Source organism: Balaenoptera physalus (assembly GCF_965194825.1).
Source record: "Balaenoptera physalus genome assembly, chromosome: 5".
Classification (NCBI taxonomy): domain Eukaryota; kingdom Metazoa; phylum Chordata; class Mammalia; order Artiodactyla; family Balaenopteridae; genus Balaenoptera; species Balaenoptera physalus.
In genome coordinates this window covers 18,968,399-18,988,099 of record NC_138884.1, presented here as the reverse complement: position 1 = coordinate 18,988,099, position 19,701 = coordinate 18,968,399, and the positions used below count along the sequence as shown (strand labels likewise).

At 41.9% G+C, this 19,701-nt stretch overlaps 2 protein-coding genes across 5 annotated transcripts in view; one reads left to right on the top strand and one right to left on the bottom strand.

Moving 5' to 3' along the window:
• METAP1 (methionyl aminopeptidase 1) overlaps positions 1-13,035 on the bottom strand; it is a 68,407-nt gene extending 55,372 nt beyond the window's left edge. Inside the window, exons 1-2 of one of the 4 annotated variants that reach the window (XM_082461807.1) lie at positions 12,737-12,853; positions 3,702-3,822 (exon numbers count right to left, since the gene is read on the bottom strand). In XM_082461807.1, the coding sequence (XP_082317933.1) occupies positions 3,702-3,790 (89 nt within the window). In that variant the 5' untranslated portion in view covers positions 3,791-3,822; positions 12,737-12,853. The other 3 variants (XM_082461809.1, XM_082461808.1, XM_082461810.1) reach the window with 3 other exon arrangements.
• Positions 13,036-13,268: 233 nt separating this feature from the next.
• EIF4E (eukaryotic translation initiation factor 4E) overlaps positions 13,269-19,701 on the top strand; it is a 117,881-nt gene continuing 111,448 nt past the window's right edge. The window contains exon 1 of the mRNA XM_082461901.1: positions 13,269-13,394. The gene's annotated coding sequence lies outside the window, so the exon portion shown is untranslated. The remainder of the gene's footprint in view (positions 13,395-19,701) is intronic.

The following is a 19,701-nucleotide window of genomic DNA, read 5'->3' as shown; positions in this document are numbered from 1 at the left end:
TTTCATTTCTAATTCTGTAGATTTGAGTCTTCTCCCTTTTCTTCTTGATGAGTCTAATGGTTTATCAATTTTGTTTAACTCACAAAGAACCAGCTTTTGGTTTTATCGATCTTTGCTATTGTTTCCTTCATTTCTTTTTCATTTATTTCTGATCTGATCTTTATGATTTCTTTCCTTTTGCTAACTTTGGGTTTGTCTTGTTCTTCTTTCTCTAATTGCTTTAGGTGTAAGGTTAGGTTGTTTATTTGAGATTTTTCTTGTTTCTTGAGGTAGGATTGTATTGCTATAAACGTCCACCTTAGAACTGCTTTTGCTGCATGCCATAGGCTTTCGGTCGTTGTGTTTTCATTGTCATCTGTTTCTAGGTATTTTTTGATTTCCTCTTTGGTTTCTTCAGTAATCTCTTGGTCATTTATTAGTGTATTGTTTAGCTTCCGTATGTTTGTATTTTTTACAGATTTTTTCCTGTAATTGATATCTAGTCTCATAGCATTGTGGTCAGAAAAGATACTTGATACGATTTCAATTTTCTTAAATTTACCAAGTGACCCAAGATATGATCTATCCTGGAGTATGCTCCATGTGCACTTGAGAAGAAAGTGTATTCTGTTGTTTTTGGATGGAATGTCCTATAAATATCAATTAAGTCCATCTAGTCTAATGTGTCATTTAAAGCTGATGTTTCCACATTTATTTTCATTTTGGATGAACGTTCTCCATTGGTGAAAGTGGGGTGTTAAAGTCCCCTACTATTATTGTGTTCCTGTGATTGTCCCCTTTTATGGCTCTTAGCATTTGCGTTATGTATTGAGGTGCTCCTATGTTGGGTGCATGAATATTTACAATTGTTGTATTTTCTTCTTGGATTGATCCCTTGATCATTATGTAGTGTCCTTCTTTGTCTCTTGTAATAGTCTTTATCTTAAAGTCTATTTTGTCTGATATGAGTACTGCTACTCAGCTTTCTTTTGATTTCCATTTGCATGAAATACCTTTTTCCATCCCCTCACTTTCAATCTGTATGTGTCTCTAAGTCTGAAGTGGGTCTCTTGTAGACAGCAAATATACAGGTCTTGTTTTTGTATCCATTCAGTCAGTCTGTGTCTTTTGGTTGGAGCTTTTAATCCATTCACATTTAAGGTAATTATCGATATGTGTGTTCCTATTACCATTTTCTTAATTGTTTTGGTTTTGGTTTTGTAGGCCTTTTCCTTCTCTTGTGTTTCCTGCCTAGAGAAGTTCCTTTAGCATTTGTTGTAAAGCTGGTTTGGTGGTGCTGAATTCTCTTAGCTTTTGCTTGTCTGAAAAGCTTTTGATTTCTCCGTCAAATCTGAGTCAGATCCTTGCTGGGTAGAGTAATCTTGGTTGTAGGTTTTTCTCTTTCATCACTTTAAGTATATCCTGCCACTCCCTTCTGGCCTACAGAGTTTCTGCTGAAAAATCAGCTGATAACCTTATGGGGATTCCTTTGTATGTTATTTGTTACTTTTCCCTTGCTGCTTTTAATACTTTTTCTTTGAATTTAATTTTTGTTAGTTTGATTAATATGTGTCTTGATGTGTTTCTCCTATGGTTTATCCTGTATGGGACTCTCTGTGCTTCCTGGACTTGGGTGACTATTTCCTTTCCCATGTTAGGGAAGTTTTCAACTATAATCTCTTCAAATATTTTCTCAGACCCTTTCTTTTTCTCTTTTTCTTCTGGGACCCCTATAATTTGAATGTTGGTGCATTTAGTGTTGTCCCAGAGGTCTCTGAGATTGTCTTCAATTTTTTTCATTCTTTTTTCTTTATTCTGCTCATCGGCAGTTATTTCCACCATTTTGTCTTCCAGCTCACTTATTTGTTCTTCTGCCTCAGTTATTCTGTTATTGATTCCTTCTAGTGTGTTTTTCATTTCAGTTACTGTTGTTCATCTCTGTTTGTTTGTTCTTTAGTTCTTCTAGGTCCTTGTTAAACGTTTCTTGCATTTTCTCCATTCTTTTTCCAAGATTTTGGATCATCTTTACTATCATTACTCTGAATTCTTTTACAGGTAGACCATTTCCTCTTCGTTTGGTCTGTTGGGCTTCTACCTTGCTCCATCACCTGCTGCGTATTCCTCTGTCTTCTCATTTTTTTTAATTTACTGTGTTTGGGGTCTCCTTTTCATAGGCTGCAGATTCATAGTTCCTATTATTTCTGGTGTCTGCCCCCAGTGGGTGAAGTTGGTTCAGTGGCTTGTGTAGGCTTCCTGGTTAGGGGGACTGGTGCCTGTGTTCTGGTAGATGGGGCTGGATTTTGTCCCTCTGGTGGGCAGGGCCGCGTCAGGTGGTGTGTTTTGGGGTGTCTGTAAACAAAGTATGACTTTAGGCAGCCTCTCTGCTAATCGGTGGGGTTGTGTTCCTGCCTTGCTAGCTGTTTGGCATGGGACATCCAGCACTAGAGCTTACTGGCCATTGGGTGGAGGTGGGTCTTAGTGTTGAGACAGAGATCTTTGGGAGAGCTCTCGCTGATTAATACTACATGGGGCCGGGAGGCCTCTGGTTGTCCAACATCCTGAACTTGGCTCTCCCACCTTGGAAGGTCAGGCCTGAAACCCAGCCTGAGCACCAAGACACTGCCAGCCACACGGCTCGGAAGAAAAGGAGAAATAATAAATAAAAAAATAAAAATACGAACAGGGCTTCCCTGGTGGCACAGTGGTTAAGAATCCACCTGACAATGCAGGGGACATGGGTTTGAGCCCTGGTTCAGGAAGCTCCCACATGCCACCGAGCAACTAAGCCCGTGTGCCACAACTACTGAGCCTGTGCTCTAGAGCCCACAAGCCACAACTACTGAAGCCTGCGCACCTAGAGCCCGTGCTCCGCAATGAGAAGCCACCGCAGTGAGAAGCCATGCACCACAACGAAGAGTAGTCCCCGCTCACTGCAACTAGAGAAAGCCCATGCGCAACAATGAAGACCCAATGCAGCCAAAAATAAATAAATAAATAAATTTATTTTTAAGAAAAAACTGAACAGAGCCCCAAAACAAATGGTAAAAGCAGATGAAATCACACAAAGAAACATACACACACACACACTCACAAAAAAAGGAGAAAGAAAAAAAAGAAAGGAAGAGAGCAACCAAACATATAAACAAATCCACCAATGATAACAAGCACTTAAAACTAAACTAAGATAAAACCAAAAACCAAAATAGACATAAAAACAAAAACAAATTAGACCCAGAAAGCAAACCCCAAGTCTACAGCTGCTCCCCAAAGTCCACCGCCTTTTTTTGGGAGCATTCATTATCTATTCAGGTATTCCACATATACAGGGTTTACCAAGCCAATTGAGGGCATTTAGTCCACTGCTCCTGAGGCTACACAGAGAAATTTCCCTTTCTCTTCTTTGTTCGCACAGCTCCTGGGGTTCAGGTTTGGTTTTGGTCCCACCTCTGCGTGTAGGCCGCCCTCAGGCATCTGTTTCCTGCCCAGACAGGAGGGGGTTAAAGCAGTAGCTGATTAGAGCTCTCTTGCTCACTCAGGCTGAGGAGAGGGAGGGGTACGGCAGTCACAGGTGGAATGCGGGGCATGCCTGTGGCAGCAAAGGCCAGAGTGACACTGCAACAGCCTGAGGTGCACCATGTGGTCTCCTGGGGAAGCTGTCCCTGGATCATGGGACCCTGGCAGTGGCAGGCTGCACAGGCTCCCAGGAGGGTGTGGGTAGTGACCTGCGCTTGCAAACAGGATCCTTGGTGGCAGCGGTAGCGGTCCATGCCCGCCTCTGGGGTCCGAGATGATAGCCGCGGCTCGTGCCCATCTCTGGAGCTCACTTAGGTGGTGCTCTGTCACCTGTGGGAACACAGAGCAGGAAGCCCCTCTCCTCGTGCACTCCAAGACAATGGTCTTTTGCCTCTTCGGCAGGTCCAGACTTTTTCCCAGACTCCCTCCCTGCTAGCCGTGGTGCACTAGCCCCCTTCAGGCTGTGTTCACGCAGCCAACCCCAGTCCTCTCCCTGGGGTCTGACCACCGAAGCCTGAGCCTCAGCTCCCAGTCCCCCTTCCTATGTTGCACTCCTAGGTGCAACACAGGAGCACCTCAATACATAAAGCAAGTTTTAGAAGAATACTTGCAGTGATTTCATTTATAAAAATCTCAGAAACATCAAATCAACATGGAAAAGCAAATGAATGATAAACACAAAATTCAGAATAGGGAGTTCCACTTGGGTGAGAGACACATAAGAGCCTTCTGGTTTTACTTGCTTTACTAATAATGTTCTTTTTAATAACTTAGGTGGTTAAGTATAGAGGCATTTACTGTACCATGTTTCTTTAGATCCTATGGATAACTTACTGTTAGTTTTTTATTCTATTCAACATCTAATAAAAACAAATGAGTAAAAAAAGAAAACTTATAGATCCTGACTTTAAGGTACTTAAAAACCTCAATTCAAAAGCAATACTAAATCACATAACTGCATTTATATTTTTCTCTACATATTAGTAGTGAACAATGCAGAGTTATCAGTATTCAAATAGTTAAACCCATCACTAGCACCAATTGGTGAAATAATCAGTAAGAAAATAAATCCCCATTCAGAGGAGGGAATAAAAAAAAAAAGCCATGCCATGTCTAAAACCTAATGACACTTAAATTTACCTATTTTACTGAATGATTTGAGCTCATAGCTTGATCGATAAAGCAGGATAACCTTCAGAATCTGATGCAAAGGGCTGCCCTTTTGTACCTTTTATCAAGGCAGAACCAATAAATACAAGTTCAAAATATGGAAAAGTCTCTGTTGCCTCCCACTATATGATGATAAGGAAACTGCTAAAGTCACAAAATTTCACTTATACCCAAACCACTCTTTAGAGGCCTGAGCCTATGACCCAGATAAATGTCACACTAGCCAACTCCAGCTGACAGGGATTTTAGGAATGCTTTCCAACAGACATGGCACAGCTCTGGTGTATCAGGAAGAAGTCCGCACTGAACTTAGCTATAAAACAGATAGGTTACTAGAGACAAAAACAGGAAAGAACTTTTTTTTCTTAATGGTAAGAAGACTTTAACATGAGATCTACCCTCTTGACAATTGTAAGTGTCAATAATAATTTACATTGGGACTTCCCTGGCAGTCCAGTGGTTAAGGTTCCACACTTCCAATGGAGGGGACACGGGTTCAATCCCTGGTCGGGGAACTAAGATCCCACATGCCACAGGGCACAGCCAAAAAATTTATATATATATAATTTACATTGTTGTGGGTACAATGGTAAAGAGCAGATCTCTAGAGCTTATCCATCTTACTTGACTGAAATTTTATGCCTATTGGTTAGTAACTCCACATTTCCCCCTTCACCCAACCCCTGGCAACCACTCTTTGAGTGTCTGATTTTGACTATTTCAGGTACCTTTTGTAAGTGGAATCACACAGTATTTATCTTTCTGTGACTGACTTATTTCACTCTGCACAATGTCCTCCAGATGCATCCATGTTGTGGCACATTGCAAAATTCCCTTCTTTGTTAAAATTGAATAGTATTCTATTATATGTTTATACCACATTTTGTTTATTCATTCATCCATCCATGGATATGTAGGTTGTTTCCACAACTTAGCTATTGTGAATGGTGCACAAAGAGAAAACTCATTTGCAATGAATAATTGAGGAGAATTTTCAGAGGGCCCCCTTTCCTAGGTTCAACTATAGCTGCTAAATACACACATTGAGAAAGGCAGGCCTAGCTTACAGGGTGTGTTGAATTGTTCTTTATTCAAAGCCAGATCCGAGACTGATATCAATCAAAGAAAAAAAAAGATTTATAATTGTTGAGCTGCCCAAGCATGAATAAGCAAATGCTTCATGTTAAAACTGTGAGGTCAAGAGAGGTTCAGGATCAAGCAGAAAGGATAATTATATTTATATTTGGTTACATTAAAACTTTAATATGGAGAGAATCCCAATGGTTGCTCTATAGAGTATTCCTGCCTATATTACATCAACTAAATGGATTTGCTATTAATACCAAAGACAATTCCTCATTTATAGAGAAGGAGCTACCATGCTAAAGCTTCTCCCTCCTGTCTAGAGCTGGGTATGTGTTTAGCAATGGGCTTATGTGTCTGTCATCCCCACCAAATTTACTAAGACCAAACTAAAAATGTTGTAAGTATACCAAATCCGAAACAGACTCACCCAAAAAAAAAAAAAAAAAAAGTGACTAAAACTTCTACCACAAGCTATATGACTAGTATAAGATCACATCTACTTCCAATAGCCCTTCAATCTCTAAAACAGTAACTCAGAGTTAAAGACTTGTTCAACTTTCGATTATCTACCAACCAAATGATGCTTTTGCTTTTCACAAGTTCTACTGGAATAAAAGTATAATTCATGACAAGCATTTATAATACAAACATGTCAATAAAAGGAGATCTCCATTCACCACCAGAAGTTTCTCAAACTAGTAACAATCCATTGACTACACTGTGAGAACTACCAGCAGCTTGGGGTGGTTCAATCCTTGGTTCCTGGGTTCCTGTACCAGTCCTACTATTATCCTATACTCCCAAGTAAATCAAAATGATTTAAATTTCACAAGAACATTTATTGAAGAGCAGTTAAACAGTAGGTAAAAAAATTGAAAAGAAAGTAAATTCAACCATAAGTGAGTAAATAAAGGATGGTACATCTATCACGTTGTATATTAGTCCAGCCACTACAAAGGATAATGTAAATGTAGCTATTATGGACATTCCCAATGTATTAGTTAAGACATAAAAGTAAACAAATCCCCTAAGATTATGTATATTATGGTACCATTCTGACAAAAACACATACAAGTATATGCACATAAATGTATATAAGAATATATAAATGTGTTTGTAAGAATACCCATCAAAAAACTCACAGAAATAATCACTGGGTAACTTTTCACCTGCATTTTCTAATTTTTTCTACAGCGAAAGTTATTTTTGTTTAAAAAAAAATCACAACCTCTCTAGACCTTCATCCTATTCATTTTTTAATAAGAAGCTAAGACAGTTGTACCCAAACACCTATCTTACAGCAATATCTAGGCACAGTGTGAGGTAATGTGAGGAATTTAAAGAAAATCCCTAGAAATAAAAAGTATAATACGGTAATACCTCCAATGAGGATGAAGATGAGTTCCAGAAACACTCCGCATTCTCAGGAACTTTGTTACCAAAGGAGAAAGAGTTCTAGAGGGCAGGTCTGCATTTCAAAGATGCTACATGTTGGAAGGGCAATTCCTTCCTCACTTTCCAACTCCAACATACAAGATGCCCACCCACTCACTTTCTTACTGAAGACCCAATCAGTCACCTTACATTGCCACTGCTTCCTTGAAAGAACCTATTGCAAGAATTTGTTCAAAATGTTCATAACAAACAATGCTTCTCCTTAAACACTTTTTCTGTATGTCATAGAATATGTTTATTTACTGCTTATATTTTTATTTTTTTTAAATACATCTTTATTGGAGTACAATTGCTTCACAATGCTGGGTTAGTTTCTGTTGTAAAACAAAGTGAATCAGCCATATGCATACATATATCCCCACATCCCCTCCCTCTTGAGCCCTCCTCCCACCCTCCCTATCCTACCTCTCTAGGTGGTCGCAGAGCAAAGAGCTGATCTCCCTGTGCTATGCTGTTGCTTCCCACTAGCTATCTATTCTACATTTGGTGGTGTATATATGTCAATGCTACTCTCACTGTCTCCCAGCTTCCCCCTCTCCCCACACTGTGTCAAGTCCATTCTCTATGTCTACGTCTTTATTCCTGCCCTGCCACGAGGTTCATCAGTACCATTTCTATTTTTTTTTAGATTCCATATATATGCGTTAGCATACGGTATTTGTTTTTCTTTCTGACTTACTTCCCTCTGCATGACAGACTCTAGGTCTATCCACCTCACTACAAATAATTCAATTTCGTTTCTTTTTATGGCTGAGTAATATTCCATTGTATATTTGTGCCACATCTTTATCCATTCATCTGTTGATGGACATTTAGGTTGCTTCCATGTCCTGGCTATTGTAAATAGTGCTGCAATGAACATTGTGGTACATGTCTCTTTTTGAATTATGGTTTTCTCAGGGTATATGCCCAGTAGTGGGATTGCTGGGTCATACGGCACTTCTATTTTTGGTTTTTTAAGGAACCTCCATACTGTTCTCCATAGTGGTTGTATCAATTTACATTCCCACCAAGAGTGCAGCATTCCACCACACCCTTTCCAGCATTTATTGTTTCTAGATTTTTTGATAATGGCCATTCTGACCAGTGTGAGCTGATACCTCATTGTAGTTTTCTTTTGTTTTTTTTTTTTTTTTGGCTGTGTTGGGTCTTCGTTTCTGTGCGAGGGCTTTCCCTAGTTGCAGCAAGTGGGGGCCACTCTTCATCAGAGTGCACAGGCCTCTCACTATCGCGGCCTCTCTTGTTGCAGAGCACAAGCTCCAGACGCGCAGGCTCAGCAATTGTGGCTCACGGGCTTAGTTGCTCCACGGCATGTGGGATCTTCCCAGACCAGGGCTCGAACCCGTGTCCCCTGCATTGGCAGGCAGACTCTCAACCACTGCACCACCAGGGAAGCCCCCCTCATTGTAGTTTTGATTTGCATTTCTCTAATAATTAGTGATGTTGAGCATCTTTTCATGTGTCTCTTGGCCATCTGTATGTCTTCTTTGGTGAAATGTCTATTTAGGTCTTCTGCCCATTTTTTGATTGGGTTGTTTATTTTTTTTGATATTGAGCTCCATGAGCGGTTTGTGTATTTTGGAGATTAATCCTTTTTCTGATGTTTCATTTGCAAATATTTTCTCCCATTCTGAGGGTTGTCTTTTCATCTTGTTTATGATTTCCTTTGCTGTGCAAAAGCTTTTAAGTTTAATTAGGGCCCATTTGTTTATTTTTGTTTTTATTTTCATTACTCTAGGAGTCCGTAAACATTTTTAAACCTTCCTTATATCTGACTGTAATAGTATTAGACATAAGGCTATATGTGTAATAAAACTATTTACTGAACACTGTGTGAGGCACTTTGCATGCTCTTATTCACCTTCACCTCAGCCCCATAAAGAGGGTGTACCATTAGCCCTCTCATAAAATAGGAGACGACTTACCCAAGGACATTGTCACAAAAATTTTAAACCCAGGTCAGACTCCAAACCCAGGCAGGCTCCTTCCACTTATACTATACTACCTTTTAAGTTCTTATGCCTTATGAAGGGCTGCAAATCACTCAGGTCCTTCTCAGCAGATCCTTCAACTAAGGACAAGATAGCATCTGCCCTGGGGTGTTCACTAAGGGCTTGACTGATCTTTGCTTTTCCTTCTCAGGCCCAATGACCTTTCTTCTTTCATTTAATGAACTGAGTGCCTACTGTGTACAAGGCACTTAAAAGAAATACAAAAATGAGTACAGCACAGCCTCCATCCTCAAAAAGCTCTTATAAACTGTTAGGGACTACAAGTAAACTACTAAACTACTATTAAAATTGGTCAACTACTATTGAATAAGATGGATAAATCTATAAAGAAATATCATCAAACATCAGGAACTCCTGAAAAGCTCGATTTCAAGTAAAACAGGTTTTACTCATTAAAGGACCAAAATTTTTCTTAAAATTAAGCATCCTAAATAAAAATATTCCTATCTTCTTAAGCGTAAACTCAGTATAACAATAAAAAGAGCTAACACTGATGAAATGCACTGCTATGCTAAGTGTTTTACATACACTTAGTATTTAGTCTTCAGTATTTAGTACCAACCCTGAGGTTGGTACTATTCATAGACCCATTTTAAAAGGCTATAACAAAAAACAAAGGTTATCTACCTAAAGCACACAGCTAGTAAGTAATGGAGCTGTGATTCAAACGCAGTAGTCTACCTCTTTATTCTGCCTTTTGATACAATGACTCAAGCATTTATTGACCACCTATTGCATAGAGCGTTGTGTTGAGAAATAAGGATAGGGAAGTGAACAAGATATCTTCTTCATGACCTCACCTTCTGATTAAAAGACAGATAAACAAGAACAAAAATGAAATAATTACAGATTGTATAAAATGTTATAAAGGGAATAAGGTGGTGTGACAGGGTAACCGGGAAAGGCTTACTTCTGTTACGGCTCTTGTAGTTTAGTTTGGTTTGTTCCCAAAGACAAGCTGGCCAGATAGCCAGGCTGGGGACCAGAGGAGCAAGGAGAAGAGAAAAGACAGACCACTGCTCGTGAAGATGATCAGAGAAGTGGCACGAAGCCCTAGTTTCATCACAAATGTGGAAATTGGCTTAGGAAAAGTTAATGATTGATCAAGGTCTCAAGCTGGGACTGAAAGAATAGCTGTGATTTCAGAAGACAGGTGACATTCTGGGTAAGGGAAAGAGTATAAATACAGCCTCTGGTTAGAGCAAGAGAATAAAGGTGGACTCAGAAGAGGTGCCCTGACTATGGGGCTAGAATCCTGCAAGCAATGGTAACTCTATTTGTTATAGGTGGCGGTAAGCATAGTCAGACAGTGCTATGCTAGGGGAGAAATAACTTCTGTACAAAAGGTTTTCTTCCTTTGATTTTTCTTTTTCTTTTTTTTTTTGTGGGTGTTTATTTGCAAGGTGGGAAACTACAACAGGGAAATGAACTAAGAGAAACTGGTGAGAAATTTTAAAAACTGACTAAAGGAGGTAGTAACAGAAATGAAGAAAGAGACAGCTTCGAGCACCAGTCAGGATATGTTTGACTACAGGTATAACAATGGGACTAGAAATATACCTGCAGAATCCAACATGAAATACCTACCGTACTGAATAAACCCTGCATGTTTTCACAAATGTTGTGGCATTTTTCCATAAACCCCAATGAGCCAATGTTCTTTCTACTGAATAATACCATGCCTAAGAGAATATCACCCATCCCTGATGAATATGGCTGCATAGTATCTTTTTAAAATCCCAGCAGGTAAGTCTGTGTACATATTAATTCACTTAACATTACCAAATGCCAACTAAATTTAAGCACAACATAAACCACATTAGTCTACTCATGCGGTACACAATTTCCAAAGATAAACTACTGTTTTTTTAACTCCAGGTCCCACACAGGCCTCAACAAATTATAGAATTTGAAAATTATTTTAAAGAAACAAAAGGACTCAGACCAGTTTTAGCATGTTGAGTAGTCCCAATGCTATTTTTAAAATGAGCAACACTTCTCCATATGCAACTTTTTCCAAATGATACTAACAAGGTCAAGGACCATAACCTATCTGAAAACAACACCTGTACAACACAGCTAGGATCTCTTACAACGGCTTATCTACAAGTGTTGGACCTTAAGGATTTTATTTATACGTTAATTTTACATACATCTTTATGTTTACACATATTATATTTGAAATATTTATATTATTGCTCTTATATATTTGTTTTCCTTCTATTCGTTTATATTTTTATATGTAACAGTGCTACAGGGTACTGACGGCCTTTAAAAAGAACCTCCTTAGGTTTTACCAAGATTTCACATTCACCGGATAATTTGGGCCTCAGAACAACCTTGTGAAATATGCAAGTAAAAGTATCATCTTCCCCCTCTGTACAGAGGTGCTCAGAAAGATTAAGTAACTTGACTAGTTCAAGATCTCACAGTCAACGGCAAGGGCAGGGCCCTGACCGTGCCTTCAGACTCTTTGTTCATGCTCTCCGCCCCGCGGGACACTACCGATTTAGTACCTGAATATTCACGTGCCTCTCTTCAACAAATCCGGACTGTAACTAAAAGCCGTACCAATGCCGCCGGGCCAATGCTCCGAGCGTCTAAACGCAGCCGGAACACTAGTGCTCTTCAGTAAACATAAACACCAGCACACGTTTCAGTCCGGACCCCATTCAGTGCTGGCTTTGCTCCACCGCACAAAACTTGTTAAAATACACTACGGCTTTAAAGCATAACTCTTAATGGAACTGTCTTTTTCACTCAGTGGGAAATTCAGTAAATCAGAGGTGACTCATACTGTTAACTTATGGTTTTGTAAATTAATAATGCTGGATGCCAAAGGAAAGGAATGAATTACACAGATCCCTCTCCATCCCCAACCCCAAAGTTGCCGAAGTGTCAATGCGCAGCAGTAAAGCCTACTGACAGAGGTGGGTGGGGCTGGAGCTAGTATACCTCCTCTCTGCGACCCCCACCGTCCCAGGTAACTCACTCTTCAAAGGCCAGCGGGTCTCTTCCGACCCCCAGTCCCGTAGGGACCAGAGTGACTACCCGGCCCCGCACCCCTCAGCGACCAAGACCAGAGCCCTGCCGGGAGGTGCAGCTGTGACGACTCGCACAGCTGGGGCTGCCCCCTTCCCCCGGCGTCCCCACCTGTCCCGGGTAGCCCGCACACCTGGCAGCCCCAGCCCGGGCAGAGGATGCGCGGTGAGAACCGGCCCCGCAACGCGGGGCCCCAGCGCGGCCGAGCGACCCAAGGCAAGTCCCCTTCCGCCCCCAGCCCACATGGCCGCGGCCGCCCGCGCCCGTACCCAGCGTGCGCCCCGCGAGGCCGGGGTCCGGTGGGGCCCCAGATCCCCCGGAGGAGAGAGGGGGTTGGCGGAGCTTCAGACTGTGGGGAGGAGGAAGCGCGACCGGCGCGGCCGCGGGGGGAAGAGGAGGAGCGTGTCCCGACCGGCCGCGAGGTCAGGCGGAGAGGGGAGGGGGGGCGGCAGCGGCGCCGCTGGGGAGCGGGAGTCTACCTGCGAGCAGAAGTACGAGCCCTGTATGCCCAGCTTGATGCAGGTGGGACACTGGAGCTTGGCCTCACTGCTGCAACCGTCCGTCTCGCACACACGCGTCTCCACGGCCGCCATGCTGGCTGGCTGATGGAGGAGCACCTCACCGAGGAAGAGGGGGAGGAGGGAAGGAGGAACTGCTGGGCAGAAGGAGGGCAGGGGTGGGGAGAGAGGCCGAGCCGGGGGAGGAGCTCGGCCCGCCAGGCCTGGGCGCGGGAGGAGGAGGAGCGCCGGGCCTGCCCAGACCACGCTGCGCGCCCCGCCCCCGCCCCGCGCGCGCAGCTGGAGCCCCGCCCCGCGGCCTCGGCCCCGCCCCCGCCCGAGGCCCCAGCCTTTTCGCGGCCGGCGTGCACGTGGGGGCCGTAAGGGTACCTGGCAGAGCGTTCGGCCCCTCCGCGCTGTCCTGCTTGTAGCCGCGGCCAGCGCGACCTCCCGGCGCCCGGCGGAGAAGGCCCGGTGCGGCCAACTGGGAGAGGCCCTCTCAGTGCCTAGAGAGAGCTCCCCAGTCGTCCCTTACTGACTGGATCCCAGGGTCTTGAACGTCTCCCAGACTCTCGGGCGGTTGGAAAGGGCGCTCCATTCCTCTGTGTTGGTCCACCCGGCAACTCCTTGGAAAAGGAAAGTAATTCCCTTTTTAAAGTTCTGTTTCTCGCGGATAGTGTCTGATGTGAGGCCTGAGGACCACCACTCATTCACAAAGAAAGGAAGCCAGGGAACTGTCAGTGGAGAGGTGGGCTGGGACTTGCGTCTGGCTTCCCTCGTGCCGGATTTTTTTTCACACCGCCGACCCTCCATTCACAATGTATAGTGCTACTGATGGTAACACAGCTACTAGATAGTCAATACAAACCGTAGTTTTTTGTATTATCCCATTTGATAGTTTAAGAGGTAAATAGGGGAAAATTGTGTTGATGATGAAATGTCAGAGTTGAAAGGAGCTTTAGAGTTCATCTAATGAAACCTCTTGCCTAAATCTCTTCAACTACATCCCAGATCTGCCATTTTCTAATTTGTGCTTGAATACCTCCTGTCACCAGGGAAGAGAGAAGAACTAGTATTTTTTTTTCTGATAAATTTTTTTAATAATTTTTATTGAAGTTTAGTTGCTTTACAATGTTTTGTTAGTTTTAACTGTACCGTAAAATGAATCAGTTATACGTATACATATATCCACTCTTTTTTAGATTTCCTTCCCATTTAGGAAGTGTTTATTGATCATCAACTTGCTAGCGCAAGTTCGTGTGCCCAACACACAGTGAGGGCAAAGAAACCAAAACGTGGGCGTTTGGAGCAGAGAAAGGTTTATTGCAGGGCCACTAAGGAGACAGGTGACTCATTGCTCTAAAAAAAAAACCCAGACTCCTTGAAGGGTTTCAGCAAAGCATTATTTTAAAAGCCAGGTGAGTGTGTGGGGAGGGGGGGAGGAGTTGCAAGGTATGTGATCAGCTCATGCACAGTTCTCTGATTGGCTGAAGGTGCAGGCAACAGGGAGGTGTCACAGGGATTAACATTTTCAGTCCTTAGGCTATGGGGAGGCCTGGGGCTATGTGCTCATGGTCATCAAGTAGTTAATACCTTCCTTTCAGTGGGGGGTTTTCACATCTGTAAAACAACTCCGGAAATGTGCATGAAATGCTGTTATCTAGGTACTTCAGAGAGGAACTAAAGAAGAGGATATGAGAAAAGGCCTGTCCCGGGAAGGCCCCATAGGGTCCTGCTCCATTACAAACTAAGTGCTGTGAACTTTGTGTTATCGAATCCATATTTTTTTAAAACTTTCCATATTTGATAGATGAGAAAAGCTCTTTTTTTTTTGGCTGTGTTGGGTCTTCGTTGCTGTGCGCAGGCTTTCTCTAGTTGCGGTGAGCGGGAGCTGCTCTTCGTTGCGGTGCGCAGGCTTCTCATTGTCGTGGCTTCTCTTGTTGCAGAGCACAGGCTCTAGGCACGTGGGCTTCAGTAGTTGTGGCACGTGGGCTCAGTAGTTGTAGCTCGTGGGCTGTAGAGCGCAGGCTCAGTAGTTGTGGCACACGGGTTTAGTTGCTCCGCGGCATGTGGGATCTTCCCGGACCAGGGCTCAAACCCGTGTCCCCTGCATTGGCAGGCGGATTTTTAACCAGTGCGCCACCAGGGAAGCCCACATATTTTATTTTTAATTGCTTTGTTTTGTTATATAAGCAATAAAATAATGTAATAAAATCAAATAATAAATTTTAAAATGTTATATACACATAAGCAAAAAAGAAATCAAGCACCAAATATATGTATATATGTATATGTATGTGTATATGCTATGTGTATATGCACATATAGTACATATATATAGAATATTTTTAAACAAAAACTGGACCGTACTATGCAGAGTATGTAGTTACCCGTTTTGTTCAAGTTGTGAACTTCCTTTATTGCCATCAGTTATACTTTTTTCCAGGGAATTCCCTGGTGGTCCAGTGGTTAGGACTCCACACTTCCACTGCAGGGGTCACAGTTTGATCCCTGGTTGGGGAACTAAGACCCCATATGCTGTGCAGTGCAATCAAAAGAAAAAATATATATATATGTACTTTTTGCACATAATTTTAATGCCTGCATAATATTCAATTGTATAATTTACTGAGCCAAATTAAGTAATAATAGACATTTAGGTTATTTTTAATTGTTATGGATTATAAACAAGGCTTCTGTGAGTACCTTTTTAGTTCAAACTTTACATAAATCCTTACTTACTTAGGATATAGTCTTAAAAGTGGAATTGCTGCATCAAAGGATTGTCACTGTTGTTTATTCTTTTTTATATAGTTTGCCAAATTGTTCCTCAGAAAGTGTGTACAAATTTACACTCTGGTCAGAACTGTACTAGAGATCTTATTTCCTGAGACCTTACTAGTGCTAGGTATTATCTATTTTTAATGTTTTTCATTTTGATAAATATGTAAATCTATTTGTTATTAGATTATAGTAAGGCTGAACATTTTTCTATGATTATAGCACTTCCATTTCTTCTTTTATGTGTTTGCTTTTATTTGTTAAAATTTCTTTTTTGCAGAACAATACTAAAAAAAGAGTCGACACAAATTGACCACAGTACCATCACCTAAACACATCAGTGTTTCATCTGTCCTAGTTACCTTCAATCCTTATTCACTTGCATATTAAATGTTTACATATTTGCATTCATTGATGGAATATTTTGCTCTGCATTTTCACTTAGCACTATGCCATGGATTACTCTTAGATTTAGAGAAACAGTAAGTCCCATTCCTTTTCTATATGATAGCTCTTTATGTATTTGGTACTATAATGTCTTATGGTTTGTCAGTTCTTACAATATTCCCTTGTATTTTATAGTATGTTTAGATCCCTTTTAATCTTTGTCTATCTACTCTGGAGGAATTCCAGTTTGTTGACCTCTGATGGGTTGTGTCCAGGACTGAGCTAATCAAATAGAGGAACAGGAATTTCTGAAAATTCTAGTTCAAAAGACGCTCAGGGTTCTTCGCAGGCACAGGGAGACTAGAAACTCTCCTGCTCTTGCTGGCCATCTCCTCTGGAGGCTGCTGCTTCCTTGCATCTTTAGGAAAGCAGTGCTTGGGGCAGTTAAGAGCCCAGATGTTGTATTAAGATAAGCACACCTGGGTTGAAACCTCTACCTACATACCCCCTCCCTTAGTCATGTTTCCATGGGCCACTTGTTTAACCTCATTTTCCATATCAGAAAAATACAGATGAGTACCTACCTCATAGAGTTTTGTCATAATTAATTTGGAAAGACTTTGTGAAGTGCTTAAGAGACCGATAAGTTATAGTTATTATCAATACTAGTTAGCCTTGCCATCAGCTCCTCTTTCTTAGGTCCCCTTCACCCCCACAAGACAAGCTATTGAGTGACATAAACTTCTTAAGACCACCTGTATGGCTGGTTTTGGTTTTGGGGTTCTTTTTTTTGAGTTTTTTTGGCTGCATTGGGTCTCTTTGCTGCGCGCGGGCTTTCTCTAGTTGTGGTGGGCGGGGGCTACTCTTTGTTGTGGTGCGCGGGCTTCTCATTGCGGTGGCTTCTCTTGTTGAGGAGCACGGGCTCTAGGCACACGGCTTCAGTAGTTGTGGCACATGGGCTCAGTAGTTGTGGCTCGTGGGCTCTAGAGCACAGGCTCAGTAGTTGTGGCGCACGGACTTAGTTGCTCCGTGGCATGTGGGATCTTCCCGGACCAGGGCTCAAACCTGTTGTCCCCTGCATTGGCAGGTGGATTCTTAAACACTGTGCCACCAGGGAAGTCCCTGGCTGTTCTTAAGATAAGCAATTTTATGCTTTTGTTTAAGCATGAAAAAGTGACAAAACATAGATTTTTATAAAATTATGTCAGACATAGTCCTGTTTTATTCTTCTCTTCCTTCTGAGATTTTTAAGTCAAAATCCCCATTGGACATCGGTTTCTGTTTTAATTACCTTGGGCAAAGTTCAGCAAACCCACTTCCAGGCAGAAGAATGGACTTCAGAGTCTCAGATGAGAATTTGCCATTTCTGAGAGTCCTTTGGCCTTGGAGGCACTTGTTTCCCTGGACTTTTGCACAGAGAAAAGCATTTTTCAGGTAGTGTCTAAGCACATGCCCAAAGCCATCTGCCCAACTTGCTATTCTGCTTCAAGTGTCCACAGACAGTTCACATTCAACATGGTCAAAAATAAACAATTGTCCTCTATTTGGCACTTTTGCCACCCCCTTTAAATCTGCTTTTTCTCCTGAATTTCCTATTTTGTTTCGTGACGTCCTTTCTACTGTTATCTCCCAAGTTAAAAATCAGGCTCTCTCAGGAGTTCCCTGGTGGTCTAGTGGTTAGGATTTGGTACTTTCACTGCCATGGCCTGGGTTCAATCCCTGGTTGGGGAACTGAGATCCTGCAAGCCATGCAGTGTGGCCAAAAAAAAAAATTAGGCTCTCTCTTCTTCCGTATGCCCCTACATCAAATTAATTACTCAATCCTATAGGTTTTATCTTCTAAATATTTGTTTTATGTGTTCTCTCTATACTCTGGCTTTAGTTTTAGTTGAGGCCGTTTTAAGCCTAAGCTTTACAGTAGCCTCTTAACTACCTCAAATTCCATTGAATCTGATCCCTGCCATCAAACTGATTGTTCTAAGAGACAAATCTGATCATGCCTTTCCGCTGCTTAACATCTTTCACTAATATGGGGCCTATGGAGCTGCAGCCAGGGTCAAAGAGGTGATCAGAGCTCGCAGAATTGGGGCCAATGAAACAGTCAGAGCTAAGGGGATCTGTGGGACCACCAAGGCCAAAGCTAAGGAGATAATCAAGGATCAGGGGCTTGGTACATAAAGGGGAAATAAGAAAATAAGTAATTAAATTAAAGATACTGAGAGTCAAATTTTTCACTAAGGAGGGAGTTTAAAATATGGAAAGGCTGAAGGCTAGAATGAATCATGTAGTGTTGTATTGGAATTAGAAGTATCAGTGTGAACTCAAATTTTGATAGATAATATAGACGTGTGTGTGTGTGTATGTGTAAGTAACGCTTTGCCCACTGAGAGGGCCTAATGGCAATGAGCGCATCAGATTTCCAGATCTTGGTTTCTAAATACCATTGCCCACTAAAAGTAATCAGAGCTCCTTGGAGAACTGGCTCATTCCAAGAGCAGGGGAAGTACAAGATAAGTCTGTAAAGTCTCGTTGTACCAGAACATAAAGTAAAGCTCAAAAATAATGGAGACCCGTGCGACTAAGACCCGATGCAGCCAAAAATATAAATAAACAAATTTTTTTTAATGAATAAAAATAAATAAATGATGGAAAGTATAAAAAGTAGCCAATTTGAAGGAGCTCCCACTGGCCAAACTGAAGACAATCTGAACATCAGAATAAATAATGATAGTATCAAATTATAACCCATTTAAAAAATGGTCGTCCATGAGCCCATACTGATAAAAACACATAAATAGACACACAAATGAGGGGCAAAAGTAAGCACTTCTTTATAATAGAATGTCAGATAATAAGTGTGGAAGAAATGAAATCATTAGAAAATCACCGTTCGGCAACCATTATAGTAATACTTTTTTAGGCAGGAGCCATCAGTGGGTGCTAAAACGATTGGGGGAGAATTTGTTAAGGAACAGGGTATTTACATAGCCTCAGTGTAACTCCCTACAAAATATTTATCATTTAAAAAGGCAAAATGGTAACTTCACAGCTGAGAAACTTTGCAGGTGCTTGCTTTTTTTAAAAAATTTATTTATTTATTTATTTATGGCTGTGTTGGGTCTTCGTTTCTGTGCGAGGGCTTTCTCTAGTTGCGGCAAGCGGGGGCCACTCTTCATCGCGGTGCGCGGGCCTCTCACTATCGCGGCCTCTCTTGTTGCGGGAGCACGGGCTCCAGACGCGCAGGCTCAGTAATTGTGGCTCACGGGCCCAGTTGCTCCGCGGCATGTGGGATCCTCCCAGACCAGGGCTCGAACCCGCGTCCTCTGCATTGGCAGGCGGATTCTCAACCACTGCACCACCAGGGAAGCCCGGTGTTTTCTTAACTATGTTATCAAAGTTAAAATCACCAGGAAGAGGACAAATCAACTTTGTGCACCTCCTAATATGAAACACTGAGAACATGGTATATCGTTTGTGGTGTTCTTGCCAGAAATGCGTAATTGATTCTAATCATGAGGAAACATAAGACAAACCCAAACAGAAGACAATCAACCTGTATAATTGACCTGTACTCTTCAAAATGCCAATGACCCAACAGGGAAAGATTTGAGGAACTATTCCAGATCAAAAGAGACTAAAGAGACATAACAATTAAATGTAACACTTGAAACTGGGTTGGATCTTGGACCAAAAGAAAAAAAATGTTTTTGCTGTAAAGGGAATGGGTTATATTTGATCCCTATTTGATCTCTTGGTGAAATTATAATTCTATTTCTTCA